The sequence below is a fragment of the Parasteatoda tepidariorum genome, chromosome 2 (assembly GCF_043381705.1).
Source record: "Parasteatoda tepidariorum isolate YZ-2023 chromosome 2, CAS_Ptep_4.0, whole genome shotgun sequence".
NCBI lineage: Eukaryota > Metazoa > Arthropoda > Arachnida > Araneae > Theridiidae > Parasteatoda > Parasteatoda tepidariorum.
In genome coordinates, this window is record NC_092205.1 from 90,028,099 (window position 1) to 90,046,777 (window position 18,679).

At 27.7% G+C, this 18,679-nt stretch overlaps 1 protein-coding gene and 2 non-coding genes across 4 annotated transcripts in view; 1 reads left to right on the forward strand and 2 right to left on the reverse strand.

Moving 5' to 3' along the window:
• Positions 1 to 562: 562 nt before the first annotated feature.
• The window catches only part of LOC107440333 (WAP four-disulfide core domain protein 1), a 47,522-nt gene continuing 29,405 nt past the window's right edge, over positions 563 to 18,679 (reverse strand). For both annotated transcript variants that reach the window (XM_043054454.2, XM_043054455.2), the window contains exons 6-7: positions 6,068 to 6,152; positions 563 to 3,217 (exon numbers count right to left, since the gene is read on the reverse strand). In XM_043054454.2, coding sequence (XP_042910388.1) covers positions 3,175 to 3,217; positions 6,068 to 6,152 — 128 coding nt within the window. In that variant the 3' untranslated portion in view covers positions 563 to 3,174. The remainder of the gene's footprint in view (positions 3,218 to 6,067; positions 6,153 to 18,679) is intronic.
• TRNAH-GUG (transfer RNA histidin (anticodon GUG)) lies at positions 9,876 to 9,947 on the forward strand. The gene has a single exon. It is a non-coding gene; the product is annotated as a tRNA-His (tRNA).
• Positions 13,018 to 13,089, reverse strand: TRNAH-GUG (transfer RNA histidin (anticodon GUG)). The gene has a single exon. It is a non-coding gene; the product is annotated as a tRNA-His (tRNA).

Genomic DNA, 18,679 nt, shown 5'->3' on the forward strand with positions numbered 1-18,679 from the left:
GCTTTCGTTTCTTCTTATCCACGTCTAGCAAATCTTGAAAATAGGTGCCTGTTTTTGAGCACTTGAAGCAGGTCGACTGTTATTTCCTATTTATATTTTTTTAAGAGAATGAAGTTTTTAATCAGTTAATATCATAAAACATGAACACATATTGGAAAATGTTGGATAATGGTGACCATCAAATGATGTAAAAACATCAATGAGTCACACTGTTTATTGAAATAAAATAAGGGAGGCTGGAAACTATCAAAATAATAATAACCTACCACAAACTCAGGTAATGAAAAATCAAACAAAAAAAATAGCTATTAATACTACAACTTAATACTCAATTGTTTAATACTTTATTATTTAATAGAGTTTAATATTTTTTATTTAATAGTACTATAATTTTATACTTTTGGTAAAAACGCATAAATTTAAGAAGTTTTTTTCCTAAATTTTTTTAAATTGTCAAAAATCAAAAAATGTACTTAATTGGTGCAACATTGTGGCTTTAATAGCATAACTATGTTCGCTTGAAAAAATTCTCTTATACCATTCTCAAGAAATAACAAGAAGCTTAAATATTACATTTTTTATTTCATCATTATATACATAAAAAAGTTTCATATAGACAAGAGATAAAAACAATAATAAAATTGAGAAGAACACATATCACACAGTTTTCATTCAAAAGGTCTTATCTTACTCTGGATCTTTTCTTACAAATATATCTTACAAGACTTACTTGCATTCATTTCAACTTCTATGCAGTGTTTGAAGAATAAGATGAATTCATAAGTAATGTTGCATTTATGTTTGTTATAAATAAGGTAAGTTTTTTACTTTTAGTTTCCACCTTAGATTGAACGCTTTTACGATCATTAATTGAAAGAAATGGGATGAGTTTCAAGTTGAGCACATCAAAATTTAATAGTCCGTAAAGTACCAGTTTGAGAATTTATTGTTAAAAGTATACTAGATTTTAGTTATTTGTAATTGGAGAATATGTAAGTTGTAAGCTAGATTTTAATTTATTTGTTATTTTAGTACATGTAAGCTGTAAGTTAGAGTTTGTATCATCGGTTGCTTTGGTGATATTATAGAACAAATTTTTGTGTAGAAATAAAGTGTTAGGTTTCTTGCTTGTTTTTTTTTTTTTTTTTTTTTTTTTTTTTTTTTTTTTTTTTTTTTTTTNTCTTTGAAAAAATGGAGTCAGAATAATTTTATTTTAGTTAAGTAGTAGTTTTTAGTAGAGAACGACAAAATATAGCACTTTCTGGTGGAGTATCTTAACATTTATATTTTGGTAAATAATCACAGAAATCGGTTGAAATGTTTCGTTTTTTAGCAGACAAAATTTTAGACATTGCACCAAATATTTAAAATGTTGCTTTCGCGATTGAAATGCGTTTTCTTTTTACCAGATTTTAGGTGACAAGCATTGTGGATTATTAAAAAAGTACAAAATGCAATTTTTCTTGTTCACATTCTAAATTTTACTTTTCCTACATTCTATTACCAATTTTCCTGTGGTTTCGGTCAGCGAACTCAAAATTGTTTCAACTTCAAGTCACATCACTGGTGGGGAGCTAGGGGTCATGAGTCCGATCCTGGCAACCAACAAAACAACCAGCATGAGTACGCAATATCCTTTTATAGATATTCTTTTTATAGGTAATGGATTTGTGCGGGCGTTCGACCATGCCAACCGCCATCTATCAAAAGGTACCTCGTGCGTGATTGAATCAAGTTAGCATGTCTTATATACTAGTGAATTGATGTTTAATTTTCGTAGTGGTAGTTACGCCACAGATTAAAAGTTTGGACAGAGGATTACCAGTCCTCGTCGTAAGAACAGGGTCAAATTTGCATAGCAATACTATCATGGCCGGTCAAACAGGGAGCCCCTTAAAACGGAGCTAAGAGCTTGGTCATGATTGGGTGATGTGCTTCAAATTCGAAAAGGTTTTTCATGGTTCTGATTAGTGGGTCTACACTCATTTATCACGTCAGTTACTGATCCACGCTGACCTTAAACAGTGAAGTAATCATGCTACTGTTGAGTAATTGGTAATCCTGCATCAGGATATTTCTCTTGCGAAACCTCTTTAGTGACATAAGAATATGACTTTCGAGCAAAATTGCATCCTAACATGAATATTCGCTGTTCCTAGTTTAACAATATGTTGCCACGTTGAACGACAAACGCCTTACAAATGAATGCAGTCTGCCTCTGAGTAGGAGATTACTGATACCGATTGAAATAAATTCGAAACTACACTGCCACCTACAAGGAGGAAATCGAAATTCAATGCATGGTCACTGAGTTTTGGAATGTTAAACTTTGATGTGCACGACTTTGTATAATTTATTTGCATTTGATATGCACGATTTTTTTTTGTATTACTGTAAAACCTAAAAATACAAAATTTTAATTTTTATGTATGTTACAATTTAGCATCCCGCAGTGGACTGATCAGAAAGACACTGTTCTCAATAGAGCACACACCACTGGCTTCGTTCTGTAAGTGGGTGGGTGACCATTTTGATCAGCTTGCGTAGGGACAGAGGGTGCTTGGTATCGGTCCTAGCTAAACTGCTCTACCATAAAGTGTTCGACTTCTTGCGCAGGTCGTCCGCCTATCAAAGCAGGGGATCAAAATTGCGATGACATGTTTTCGGATCATCCTCAGGGATGTTTCCTAGACAGTCGTCAATAGCCCATTGTCCAGCTCTAGTGCAACATAAATAAAGTACCTAACTACAATTTAACATGTTAAGCCTTAAAACAGATAGCAGAAAGAATTACCCTTTTACAAAATGACAAGATTTTAAAGTCCAGCTTTAAAAATCAAAAAAATTGGTAATAGAATTATTTTATTTAAGAATTAATAAAAAGTTTCTTCAGTTGCTGTCTCTTATATCTCAATAAATACTCAAAACTTCGTAAGCTATAAGACATAGCCTTTAACATACATACTTTTTTAAAAGATTTTCCGTCTGAAAAAGATGTCTAAGTAGAAGAAGTTTAGAAAGCTTTACCCTGAACAATTCTCATCATTTTGGAATTCATGTTATTGTTAGTATAATAAATTCAATCCTCCTGTCGAGTCACTTTGTTACATCCTATTGTGTCATAAAAGACACTTCAGTCCTTTTTATCACAGTCAAAGCACTTCCTTGTTTTTCTCAAGCAGTGACTTTACACTCCACAGAACCTTCCACGCATATACTAAAAGAGAGAAATCAGCTACAGTAAAATCATTTTTAGCGAGAAATTAGACACAGTAAAGCTGTTTTAAGCCAGAAATTAGACACAATGAAATTACTTATATCCAGGTATTAGACACAGTAAAATTATTTATAGCGTGAAATTAGACACAGAGAAGCTAGTTTTTAAACCAGAAATTAGACACAATGAAATTATTTATAACCAGGTGTTAGAGACAGTAAAATTATTTATAGCGAGAAATTAGACACTGTAAAACTGTTTTAAACTAGAAATTAGACACAATGAAATTACTTATATCGAGGTATTAGAGACAGTAAAATTATTTATCGCCAGAAATTAGACGCTGTAAAAAATTTTGAAACCAGAAATTATTACTCATTTCAGTTAAATTATCCATAGGTAGAAATTTGGTGTGGTAAAATTATTTTTATCCAGAAATTAAACATAAAATAATTGCTTCTTGCCAGGAAATAAAGCCAGTAAATTTATTTATAGTCAGAAATTGAATACAGTAAAATTATTTGTGGCTCGAATTGAAAAGCAAGCTAAAAAAATATAAAAAGCAGTAGATTGTTTAATATAATTTTTAATATGGAAATATATTATTTATTGCTTCTTCAGTTTTTGATGTCAAGCTTTAAAAATTTGAAAATTTTACACTCTAATTTTAAATGAGATAGCTCTTAAGACGACTCAAAGCACTATGATTTGAGGCAAGATAGCTCAGAAGACGATCCACCTGGCTCATTTTACAAAATTAATTAACATAAGCGCATAATACTCCCAGTATATTTAAATACTGCTGCGTAGTTAGTCTATTAACTTAAATAATCTAAGTGATAGTAAAATAATGGTTTAGAACATCCTTGCCGTCAAGCTTATTTTTTTAAAGATTTTCATGGTGTTCAATGCAAAGTAAATACTGGTTAATTTTACTCGAAAAATTCTCCACAGAGACTAGTTTGTCCCTACGCTTTATGCAACTATTCATTTGCTTGTCCTCCGGATTAGGTTCAAAATAACGAAGCTAGTTTTCTGACCTACATTATAAACTTATAAATTTGAACTCAACCCAGAAGACAAGTGAATTCCTCTATCAGTCATTTCGGACAAAACCTTTTGATGTCGGCAAGGAGACTATAGCCCAAAATGCTAAAACTACTGGAGATATTTTACGTCAACACTGTGGCGGGTATGGGCGACCAAGTTTGAATTCTAATTATTGCTTCTTAGCTATTGTTATATTAGTCTATTAAAACTAAAACCATTACCTAGGAACTCAACTATGTGGACAATTATGGTCTGATTTAAACACTGTATTTATAATAAATATAATAAACATATGTACAGGGTGAAAAAAAGAAATAAACGAAGCACCCTAAATAACTTTTAATCTAATGATCGGATTTTCACGAACTAGGACTCAATTTTAATGGTTCAAGAGGCCTTAAATTTGCTAATTAATTTGCAAAGTCGATTATACAAGACAACGACATACCTTTTCTTCGACGGATTTGGATTTTTGACCCTCAAACTGTAGGGGATATATGCAATCAGGAAATGGTCAAATATCGTCAGGAGAGCGGTCGAAAGTTTGGGCCCCTTAATGTTAATTTTACTTCTTGCATCTTTCGCCATACCTCGTAAACTTTTTAAACGAATCGAAATATTTTTACAAGCGATTATAAAATTCTTTTTTTTACCCCAAAACATTTTTTAATAGTTTTTATTATTTTGTTTAAAAGTAGTCGAAAATTTTTCGAATCGCGAGGTATAAAATTTTTTACATGGATTTTAAAGAATAATTTCAAAAATCCAAAAATAAAATGCGAACGGAATTGGTCGAATAGTTCCTAAAAAAATCAAATTTTAAGAAGGCAGGTATTTGAAATCCGATATTTCATGAGCTATTCGACCGTTTTCGTTGAAATTTCGTATTTTGCTATATAAAATTAAATTCGTTAACCCTTTTGAAGGCCGTGGTAAGTATACTTACCACCACATTTTAGCACTTTTAATTTAGGTTTCCATTTTTCAATAACTTCAGCTTTCTTGAAGTGAGTTTGAATAAAATTGGTAACCATTTGTCACTTTTAAAAAACGTATAAAAGTTATAAAATACATAATTCCTTTTGAAGTTCGTAGAATTTAAGGAATTTATTTTATAAATAAAGAAAAATAAAAGTTAGTAAGTTCCTAATAGGTCATGTTAAATATGTTTACCACCAAAAAAATGGCATTTTTATAAACTAAATGACTTTTTTTTATATATATATATCATTTACTGTTCTTAAAACAATTTCTATTCCAAAAATACTTTATTTTATCTTTATTAGAAATAAAGGGCCCGAAAGGGTTAAAATGGTGAATAAAAAAATTTTATACTTTGTAATTCAAAAAGTTTTCGAAAATTATTAAGTGAAATAACAAAAAATAATAAATGGTTATTGAAAATTATTTTTTGTGTGTCATTATCTTTTTAATGAATTTTATAATTGTGATCAAAAACTTTTCAATTTGCAGTTCTCGAGATATGGTGAAATACGTAAAAAATAAAATTAACATTTAAGGATCCAAATTTTCGACCAAACTATTAAAACTATTTTTTTCAGATTGCGCCCTCCCTCCTATTTTGAGCAAAAGAAATCTAAATACACTGAAAAAAAAGGTATGTTCAGAGGAAACAAGATTTTGGGGTCTGTTTCGTAACTTAAAATATCGTCGGCACTAACTAATTATCATATTTAAGACACCCCCTCGAATTATTAAGATTGAGTGAAAATTCGTGAAAATTCGATTATTAAATCAAAAGTTATTCAAGTTTTTTTTTCCTGCACCTTTACAACTTACCATTCCTTCACGTACGGTTTTGTCATGAAATCTTGCATATCCTTGAACTGAACTTCACTGAGTACACATCCACCCGGAAGGTAAACTGAAATCAGAATACTTCAAAATAAAATAAGCCAAAAATGAAATTTTAAACAAAAATCAGAATGCAGTTGGGTAAAATATTCAATAAAAATAAATAAAGCTACTGTAAAAACTACAGAGTTTTTGAAGTCAACTTTGAAGAAACTTCCACTTATTTTTATTTCCCCTTTTTTTTACTTCGATCCTTTAATATCACTGGCTCCTAAGATCTCGAATTACCTTTTCTTCGTTTATTGTTTAAATACATCGCTTTTTTTTTCCTTCTCTATTTCGTTACAGTGTCAGTTCGTAGCATGCATTATCCAATTATATTAGTAATTAATGTACTATCTCAAACATAGAAGGTTTCGGCCACTTTAGGACTTCAAATCCCCCCCCCCCCATTAGCCAGTATTCGAATTTTTAAAATTTACGGTGCACCACATAGTCTACAACAGTAGTCACCAAGGGGCAGCCCGCGGGCCGCGTGGCCTGCGAACTAAAATATATTAATTGTCATTTTTCTCCGGACAATTTTCGGAAAAAATCTATATGGGTTTAAAATACTTTTCTTTCGTTAAAAAAAAAACCTAATTTCTTGAAATTTAACATACCAACGGTGCAAAAAATTTATTTGTCAAGTTTTGCTCCCAAGAAAGTATTTATTCAAATAAAAAAATAATCTCGCTATAATTTCTAATAAGCTATAATTTCTTTCTTGTTTCGTTTTTTTTTCTTTTTGTATTTTGGAAATATAATTTAGCATGTGCGTAACTGAAATTTTCTCGAAGTAAATCTCCGATTTAACTTTCTGAAACCATTCAATTCATTTTGGACGAAATTATTTACATTTGTCAATTTTAAAGCGCATAAAGGAGGTAATGAATATTATGTTTCATTTTAATTCTTTGAATTGAATATGGCCTGAGCGGAAAAGAAAAAAAAAATAATTTCATATGCTCGATAATTTTTTTTTTTTTTTTTTTTTTTTTTTTTTTTTTTTTTTTTTTTTTTTTTTNTTTTTTTTTTTTTTTTTTTTTTTGTTGCTATAATTTCTAATAAGTCGAAAAAAATGTTTTCTGTAGAATTTATCACTGAATTTAATTTAAAAGAAGAAAAAAATCTTGTCACTAAGTTTCTGATTAAGAGGAGATTCAAAATTATGCGTAATTACATTATTTGTAATGCTTGTTATTTTGTTGCTTAATATTAAAAAAACTTTACATTTAAAAGCAAAATATAATTCTTATTTTACAAAGTTTCCATTCGAATGCAAGTACACTTCCACGGTCCCTGTTGCAAGTCCCAATGAGTGTCAGTTGTGTTACCTATCTGTTGCACATTAATTGTTTAATACATAGGTGCACATTAAAGTTATAGTAGCCAGAATTTTTTAATAGGCAATTAAATATTTTTAAAAATCCACTTATTTTAATTTATAACTCAATATTTTTGTTTTGTACAGCTTGATAAAAATCTGACAACAATATTTAATGTTCCTTCAAACACAAAAGAGTCCTATATAAAATTTTGATAAAGTTGCTGCCCGCCATTTCACTAATGTTTTTAACTGCTGCCCCTGGACTCATGTAAGTTGGAAACCCATGGTCCACAACGTACGGCGAAGAAACTTTTTTTCCTTATTTTAAAAATTTAAGTGTTGTTACTTTTTACAGTTAAGAATTATAATTGCATTGTAAAATAATAAATAAATAAAAATCGCCGTTACCAAAGATAAGAAAAAAAAAGAAAAAAACTTGTATGTGTTTTCTTTTTTAACCATTAGAGTGGTACATCCATACCTTAAATTTACTTTTTAGTGAATGATGCTGCCATCTAGTGAAAATTATTACACACAAACATTTTTCATTTTATCTTCAAAGAATTACGCAAATAAAATTTAATTTTTATGCAACTCACACGTTATTAAAATAATTTTTACTTTTTTTTTAATGAAAAAAAGAAAACAAAATACCTGAAAAAATTTCTTTTTCAAATTAGAAATAGTAAAATAAGTCCTCCATAATGACGAGAAAAGAAGTCTGTTATTAAATCTTCAAACCATAATATTCATTACTTAAAAACTTTGTTGTAACATTTGTAATTGTACTTGTAACTATATGTAGTATAATTAATTATTATAAATAAAATATTGATTATTATAAATAAGTAATTGATTATTATAAATAAATAACTGATTATCATAAATAAAATATTGATTATTGTAAATAAATAATTGATTATTATTAATAAATAATTGATTATTATCAATAAATAATTGATTATTATCAATAAATAATTTATTATTATAAATAAATAATTGAATATTATAAATAATTGATTATTATAAATAATAGAAATAATCTAGCCTCCTTCTAAAAGTAATTTTTATTTTATTTTTCATTCTTCCTCTCTCAACATATTAATAAAAGCAAGTAGAATTATAGTATAGGTCGGCTCTTTATGTTATCAGATAATAATACATGCAATCATTTAATCAACTAGTGGAATGACTTATTTTAAAAACTGTTCTGGTTAAAAATATCTTTTTTAACGATAATTTGAAAAGATTGCTCTTAATAAATAGCTTTTTTTTTCTATTAATAACTTAAAAAAGTTTTGATCAGCATTTTGTTTTCAAACTATGCTCTTGTGCAAAATTTTCAAAAAATTCTACAGCGAAGACGCCATACCACGATAAAAACAGATTCTGTTTTATCTACCTATATTAAAAACTTAAAATTTAAAGTATACAAAAATTTAGTCAAAACTAGAAAAGAGTACAAAAGTAAACCGTAAGGCATCAAATGGTTATTTTTCCTCTTTTTAATCAAAATGCAAAAAAAAAATATGCTAGTACTTCCTCACTATTCCTAATGATGAGTATTCCTGCCAAAATTTATTTGCATTCTGATAATTCAAAAAAAAATTTATTAAAATCGCCTTTTTTAACTCGATTAATTATTTAATTTATTAATTATTTTAATAAAATTTAATTCTGTTTATTGATAAAAAAAAGACTTTTTTTGTACTTGATTTTGATTTATTTGGACTCGTTTTTTTCTGTTCTTTAAACTTTAAATTATCAATGAATGCGGAACAGAATTCGCCATGAATGGTATCTTTAGCAGTTTACTTTTTATATAAACTATCTTTCTTTTGTAAAAATTTTTTGGAAAAAACTAATGTATTAAACGCAATTGTTACGTTTTAATTGATAGGTCGCCTGAAAAATCGATATCCGATTTAGAAATATAATTAATTCACTGCAAATCAGTGAAAATGAGATAATAATATTATTTTTATTAAAACAAAGAGCAAACACCACTTGCGTATTGTTCTTCTTAACTCATCGAGTTTTTCTGTATCCTGTTATATTTTTTTATTTCAATACGTCCGTTTTATTAATAATGACGAAATTTTCTGATCCTCTTGAAAAATTCTGCGTAAAATAGTAAGATCTGCTTCAAAAAGTTTTTTTCATTAAATATAATACATTTAATTATAATCAATTATGAATATTGCTATTTTTATTTTAAATATATTTCCTAAAATATCCTTACGAATAAATCAAGATTCATTTAATGAAATATAATAAAGATATTTAAAAAATGTATATAGAACGAAAGATTGAAGCTATCTATGAACTGAAGTGCAGTAGTTTTAAAAGCTTTGTCCTCAAAATGAATGTATGTTAACAAAAACTGGTTTGCTTAAGAACTTTCATTCCTTCAACCTTCACGTCGCCGTGATCGTATAGTGGTTAGTACATTGCGTTGTGGCCGCAATAACCCAGGTTCGAATCCTGGTCACGGCAAGAATTAATTTTTTCATGTTTTAAACAAATTGCACTTTTTAATACCAACTTTAAATTATTTTTTTACTTCTATTTTGGTGAAAGAAAAAAACTTGTTAAAAAGTCTAGTCTTTTCAAACTTGTTTTACACGTTTTAATTTTTGAATCAACTAAATAAAACAATTAAATTTAATAAATTTTTTAATTAAATATTTTTTTATCTTTTATTTAAATAAACTTTTTTTATGCTCTTTTCACGATTAAAAAAAAATTCTTTGACATTAGTTACAAAAATATCAATTATTTGAATTTGAATTCGTTGAAAAACTTTCATAAGCATTTTTAGTAATTTTTATTATTCAGTATACCGATTCGACGAACCTAACTATCTGCTATAAAATATACAACGCCAAGCCTTTGGCTTTATTCACTGAATATGAAACTACGCTAAAAGGCTGAATAATTGTCTACGAGTAACAACACAACTAGTCTACGAGTAACTGGTTTTTATTTCAGCAAATTTCCTGTAACCTTTTTTTATTTATTTACTTATATATTTATTCTCAATTTTTACAAACAAACAATCAAGCATTTGAAAAGTTTTTTACGAATTTTCAAGTACAATTTTAATTTCTGTAAAAATTTTCGAAAAAACTATAAACAGTGTATGTTAATAACTTGTGACTTAGGAACATGCAAGAAAAAATTGAAAATTATTTAAAATTAGAAATTTCTTAAGAATATCAATAACAAAGAAATCAAAAACTCAGAAATTGCAGTCCATTAAACTATTAATCCAGTTGCCAGGTAAATGATTTAGAAGCAAAAATTTAACTGATAACAATTAGAAAAAAAAATGCCTCATGAGCTGGAATAAATTTTTTGAGTATATATCTGTATTTACAAATGTTTGGTTGATAATGTATCCTTATATGTCAAAAGTGTGTTTTTATTTATGATATTTAGTTAATTTGTCCTTATTTATAATATTTGTATAATGTATCCTTATTTATAATATGTTAGAAAATGTGTTCTTATTTATATTTTGATTGTGTATCCTTATTCATGACATATTAAAAAATGTATCCTTGTTTATGATATGTTAGGAATATATACTTTTTATCTGCTAATAATGTTTCCTTATTCATGGTAAGTTAGAAAATATATCCCTTATTTTATGTAATGACGTATTCTTATTTATGATATGTTAGAAAATGTGTCCTTATTTATGATATGTTGATAATGTATCCCCATTTATGACATGTTAGAAAATATATCCTTAATTCTGATATAATGATCATGTATCTTTATTTACTGAGAATGTTATTATGTTCCACTTGAAAATAGCTTCTTCAATTTTTTATTAATTATTTTGTTTGCATACGAATAATATTTCATTAGGAAACCTAAAAATATAATGGTTTAAAACAAAATCTCATTGTCGGTATAATTTTATTGGGCAAAAACAATCATATCATAGAATCTTTTCTAACAAAAAAAGTTACAGAAATCTTTAATTGCGATCAACATAAAATTAATAAGAGTTTATAATTAACTGCAAATTACTTATTTATCTCTTATTTAAAGAGGTTTACCAGTAATATTTATTCATCGTTCATTCCAATTATTATTTTCCGTTATTATAAAAATTTAGATTTGAGCTATTACTTATAATTAAAGGCTTAAAACTAAAAATGGGTATTTCCTTTATTATTTTAAAAATTAATCGCATAATCTTATTTTGTTAAGCAACATTTCATAACAAAGATATTAAACTATCTACTTTTTCTTTATATAAAATGAAAAATAAGTTACATTTACTTTTGCAATAAACCTTTAGTAAAACGGCATTACTTACAATTAAAATAATGGATACAAAATAACTATTTAAAACTCTAAAAAAGTATTAAAAATTGATTTTCCTTTGTTGATGTTTTTTTTTTTTTTTTTTGAAAATAATCTTTTTGCAAGTTATTTACGAGTTTCCATAGCATACAATAATAAGAAAATCATTTAAAACAGGTTTGTGGGTCAAAATTATTTGGTTTTAATTTTATCCCATTATAATTGGAAAATTAATTTGTTGAACTAAATCCGTGTTAATACAATAAAAAAATGGTCATTTTTGATTTAATAATTTTTTGATTTTAATGTAATAAACCTGTTTCTCGTTTTAAAAAAACTATGCAATCGTAAGGGTTGGTAGCTAAAAAGGAATTATTATATAAAGTTTGTGCTAGTTAATAAAATTCTGAGAATAAAATTTTCTAAAATTCTCACATAATTTTAGATTTCAAAGCTTCTTGAACCACTATTTGTATTGCGTTTTAGAAAAATGACAAAATTGTGACAGGCATAAAAGGAACATTTACGAAAGATGTCATCAAGTTAGGAGGAAAAGATGAGGGTTCCTGAAATTGTGATAGTTAGTGACAGTTCACAAGAAATGTAACATCACACATTTTAGATAAAATAAAAACATTTAAAACCAACAGATTAAATGTCTGTAAATTGTATATGTTTTTGTCCTAAAAATAAGTACACATCTAATCATTATCAATTTCACAAATGTCATTAAGAAACGTTATTAAAGTTAAAAAATAAAATTTGAAATATGATCTATAACATGTGGAATAGATAGTATGCTATATCTTAATAGCATGACTAGTAAATATAGCATGACTAGTGACAAGTGGGGTAAAGTGTGACACTTTGTGACAGAGGCATAAAAATCAATACTTTTTACAACAGATTTTTTTTTTTTAATTTCAAAAATGTTTATTTTAATATTTTAGTTTCGATTCCATGCATTTATAAGGCTTTGTCATATTTTAAGATACTTATTCTTAAGATCCCACGACACGTAAAGAATTCAAATAGCCTATGAAACCTTGTAATAATGTATTAATTCTTCTCAATATCCAAAGAATAACGTATTATTCACTTTCAGTGAAAAATATTTTTGTATTCATAAAAAGAATAAAAAATACTTTCTACTCCCGCTAACTTCTAAAAAAGAGTTTACTTCGATTCTGATTTGTACAAATACAACCATTTATAATAAAAAGAATTTTAAATCAAAAAATACCATTGCCGTGACCAGGATTCGAACCTGGGTTATTGCGGCCACAACGCAATGTACTAACCACTATACGATCACGGCACATCATAAGAGAGTTTTAGAATCATTTATTCAGACATAATTTTCTTATCTGCTCTATTTATTTCTTCAAAGAGTAGGATATCATTACAGCCACTCCCTTTTGCTTGAAACCATTGAAGCGTGATCCTATTATTGGAAATTAAGGTGAGTTGTTTAAATCAAGTATTTAGGGATATCTCCATAGATGGCAGCACTACATGTTCTAAAATAATTCATGGATGGCAACACTAATAATTTTAAAGTTATTATTCATAGATGGCAGCACTACATTGTTTAAAACTTAAAGCAGCTTAAAATGAAAACAGAATTTTTTTTCTTAATTCCACTTTTTAAAAGGAATGAGTTAAAAAAAATTACTGTCATTATTACACCTAAAATTTCAAATCGTAGAAGATTATTTGAATTAATAATAGAGTTTCAAACTTGAATACTCCAAAAAAATTACTATCTGATTTTGATGAGACTTCTTTTATAAAACTAACTAAACTATGTGGTGGCTTTAATACTTCGACAATGCAAAATTTTTTTATTGAATCTTTAAAACTTTATTTAATTTTTAAGGACTTACAAAAATGTTATTGATAATATCCGCATGGAAAATATTTGATGATTTCTATGAATGGTGCTGCCATCTAAGTGTAAACCTTTCAAACATTTTCATAAAATAGTTTACAAAATTTGTGATTCTATTTATATCTATATTTTCCCATTAAAAACTTAACGAAAAAATAAGTAAATATTTTTAAAATGACTTTTGTAAAAAAAGTTACTTTTACAACAATTCTGAAAACAACTGAAGTTTTAGAATACTTCTGTTGTAATTGCAAAGCATATACCTGACTTCTAATTTGCACCATTGAAAAAAACACACGTGAAATAAGTAGTTTTCTAATCATTGGTTGCATGCAGTAGGTACATTTTATTCATTATTTAATAGCATTTCTTGGTTGAAAATAGTTTGAAACAAAGCTTATAATAAAAATAAATATGACTAATTTTACTGTTAATCGGGTGGAGGTAAGCAAAAAAATTTAAAAATTGGTTACGAATATTTAGTGACACTTCATGTTGGAAGCTTCAAAAGGTCTTAATTTCGCCTTAATTTTTAGAACTAAGCTGGCCAGTTTAACAGTTAGATATATTGCTTTTAAATTACATAAACATTTTGGTACTTAAAAATTAGTAAAAATGTTGTTTTTCTTTAAATCAATCAATAGCTTTTTAAATTTTTAACGATTATGGACAACCTATTTTCGTAATCGATTTATTTGCAGGAATTATTTTGACTATATTTTATAGCCACTACGGGATTATTTTTAAAAAAATATTTAATGACTATTCTTATAACTTATATAGATTGAAAATGTCATAAACAACGGCAAAGCTCAAACCATTCTTGCCAACTTTTACTCTTTCCCAAAATTATTTTCCAAAGTGGTTTCCAATTATTAGCCCAAATATTCATATATTTTTCCATAAATTAAACAAACCATCGTACAATTAACACGCATTTATATTTATGTTGATTTTTCATACGTAGTGGTGGTTAAAATAAAAATTAATTAAATTTATACACCCAGTAGAAAGCCACAATTTTTATCACTCAAAATGAAAAAAATAATAACACTTTAAATGAAACCTTTTTCCCTTGACCGTGGTAAAATTTATAAATTATTAAAACATAAATTTATAAATTTTACTTCCGCTTCACCACTACTTGTGTAAAAAATTTACTATCATATTATTTCAAAAAGGATTTTTTTTTCCCCTTCAGTTAAAATTTTGAAACTATTAACCCATGCGTGTCCAGCATCTTTTAAAAAGGACCTTTCCGCTTTCCCAAAGGAATAAAGTGGTAGTAGAAGTGTTTCAGCAATCGGATTTACATTGCAGGAACAAGTTAGTTTTGTCTACAAATAATATATGAATAATTTAAATATTTATACTTGCTACTGAATTTAAAACCAGTGCATTTTTAAAGTTAAAGTGGTTACAGGCAGAAATATCCATTTGATATAAAAATTAAAGAAAAGAACGACCACTTCTTTTTCCGATAGCTGTTTATCATATATAGACTACTTTTCGTAACTGGTATTAATGAGTTTATTTGATTTCAAGCACTCGTTTCAGCCGGAATTCATAAATTTCATATCGCCTATAAAGTATGCAATATTGGCGACAAAAGTGTTGGTATTTGGTAACAAAATCACACCTTTCAAGGTGGGAGAGATCATTGGGTTCGCCTACTTAAACTGCTGTTTGTAGAAAATGCAACACCATGNAAGGTGGGAAAGATCATTGGGTTCGCCTACTTATATAAATAACACTCAAAGACAGATCTCGCGTAATATAAATCATTTCTCATTCGTATCCCAACACGCCTCAAGCATGAAAAAAAAAATAGTCGTCGTAACAATAATAGAGAAACAAAAACAGAAAAAAAATTAGGTCAATCAACATTAACATAAATATTTCGCCCACTCTCACAGCGTAAAACGATTTGATTCGAAACCAAAACTTCAGAGGGAATTAAGGTTGTTCTTCGAAGGTTCTGCATCATACCAAACAATTTTTATTCCCGCGCATTCCAGCGGCAAGCAAATAATTAAGATAATGGATAATAATAATTAATAGATTAAATAATCGAATTAAAATTGTTCTTTCACCATACAAAATAATGTTTATTCCAGAGCATTCCAGAGGCGAGCAGATAATTAAGATAATGGATAATAATAATTAATAGATTAAATAATAGAATTAAGGTTCTTTTTCGAAGGTTCTGTCATCATACCAAATAACGTTTATTCCAGAGGCGAGCAGATAATTAAGATAGTAAATAATAATAATAATTAATAGATTAAATAATAGAATTAAGGTTGTTCTTTCACCATACCAAATAATGTTTATTCTAGCGCATTTCAGAAGCGAGTAGATAATTAAGATAGTGGATAATAATGATTAATAGACTAATAAATAAAGTTGCGCTTTTACAATTCAAAATAACGTTTATTCCAGACCATTCCAGAGGCGAGCAGATAATTAAGGTAGTGGATAATAATAATTAATAGATTAAATGATCGAATTAAAGTTGTTCTTTCACCATACAAAATAACGTTTATTCTAGCGCATTTCAGGAGCTAGTAGATAATTAAGATAGTGGATAATAATGATTAATAGATTAAAAAATAGAATTAAGGTTGTTCTTCGAAAATTCTGCCGTCATGCTAAGTGATGTTTTTTAGCGAATAATATGCTATATTTAATACTGTTGTAATTTGTAACAGTTATTCATGACTGATAGGTTAGGTTTTGCCAATCTTTAGCCAGTATGCCATGGCGTGCAGATGTGAATGAATGCTTGGCGCAAACTCCTCAAATTGATCCTCTAAATATGAGCTGTGTATAATCACTAGAGCCCGAATTTTGATGACCAAAAAGAATTCCTAAAAATACCTTTAAAATAGCAAAGAAAAAAAAATAGCCTTAAAACATCCAAAAATGTCTTAAAAATACAAAATTTAATTTCTCAAGTTGATTTGCAAAAAAAAAAAATTATTTTAGTTTTGTCATACAAAAAACGATAAAAGCAAACTTTCAAAACACATCGACGAAATTTTGGGCGATGTGTCCTAATTTTTTTTTTTTTTTTTTAATGTGACCTACTAAGAAAAACAAATTGAAATTTGTTTTATAAATTACGTTCCATCATTTGATCCCATTACCTAACTTTTTGGATCAAAGAAAAGTTTTAAAATATCCAGTTTTGAAAAACAACAAGAAATATATGGTTTCATTTTAAACAATCAACTGTCGGAAAATAGATAAAATTATTCCCGTAAGCATTTCAATTTGACCAAAATTTTATTTAGTTTCATTAACAATAATAAAAAAAAGTTACACGTAGTGCTGAAAATAGAACTGTAAGAAACAGTACAGAATCAAGACAGCCATCACGTGAAAAAAAGTGGGGGGGGAAGGAAAAGATTAATGATTTATGTTTAAAGAAAAACAGATGGTGACTAGTCTAAACAAAGAGGGGTAAACTGTATGTCAAAATATGTGTTGACATTCATCTGTCAGGAATGACGCAAACAGGTGTAGCAGTATTTTCCACGTATTTCCTAATTTAATCATTTATTGAAAAAAGTGGCTATGTTTTTCACTCCAGCTTATATTGCTTTAAATATTAACGTAGTATATACAAATTCTTATAAATCGGTAATTGTTTTCTTATTGCTTGAAATGAAAGCAATTAGTAGTATTTTTTTTTTCATTTCCCATTGTTTTTCTTTCAAATAAACAGGACCACGTTTTTCGTTCCACCTTGAATTATTTTTAGCTATAAACATGGTACATGTGGTCATAGAAATTCATAAAAATCGGTTGTTGGTTTCCTATAGCTAGAAATGAAAGCAATTAGTAATAATACTTAAAAAAACTATATCGTTTTCCTTTCAATTAAACACATTTATGTTTTTAGCTGCAACTTATGTTGTTTTGATTACCAGGTAATTCTTAATTTCTGATTGCTTTCAACATGCTTTTTAATATGTTATATGCTATCATAGAAATTCATAAAAATTGGTTATCGTCTTTTTTTTTTTTTTTTGCTAGAAATGAAAGCAATTAGTAATAATACTTAAATACCTATATCACTTTTCTTTCAATTAAACACATTTATGTTTTTAGCTGCAGTTTATATTGTTTTGACCACCAGGTAATACCTAATTTCTTATTTCTTTTCACCATGCTTTTTAATATGATGTATGCTATCATAGAAATTCATAAAAATTGGTTATCGATTTCTTATTGCTGAAAATGTAAAAAATAATTAAAGCGTTAAAAAAAAATAAGCGTAAAAAAGGCTTACATAACTAGTAGAAAAAATATATTGCGTAATTCTCTAGTCAATTAAGAGCTTTCTCTGAAAAATAGAAGATTTTAATCCCCCTTCCCCAACTAAGAATAAACCCACACCATCACTTGCTGATTGTTGAGTAAACTCGACAGGCGGTTCATTTATCTCCTGTCGTTCTTTCAATGCACCAGTTTGCAAACACTGAATTGTATTAACAGCTTGAAGACATTACAATTAATTATTTCGTTTCAGGAATAGAACAGATATGGTTATTCAGGTAGTTGTGAAACTTCAAAACGTATAAGAATTCACTTCATTCTTCTTTCACGGAGCAACTACATATCTTTGAGGATGCAAATATTACTTGTTAAATAAAAATAGAACAAATACACTATTCAAAAATATGTTGAAATCATTATTTCTGGAAGCACGTTTCAGCAAGTAAAATAAAAGTTTTTTTAAAAAAATTTATTGCAATTTATAATACCATTTTTCATTATTTTTGAGCGTTTCGTCACTTGGAAATATACTATGTTTGACAATTTTTCGAATTCTTTATCAGTTAAGAATTTTTTTTTTCTGGTGAGTTCTCCCCCTCCCCTGTTACATGCACTGATATTTGAAACTGTCATAAATACAAAATGGAACACCATTAGAAGTAGAATAAATTAGAAATTGCCTCAACAAACAATTGAAAACAAAGTTAAATTTATGGTATGCTTTGCCTTAACC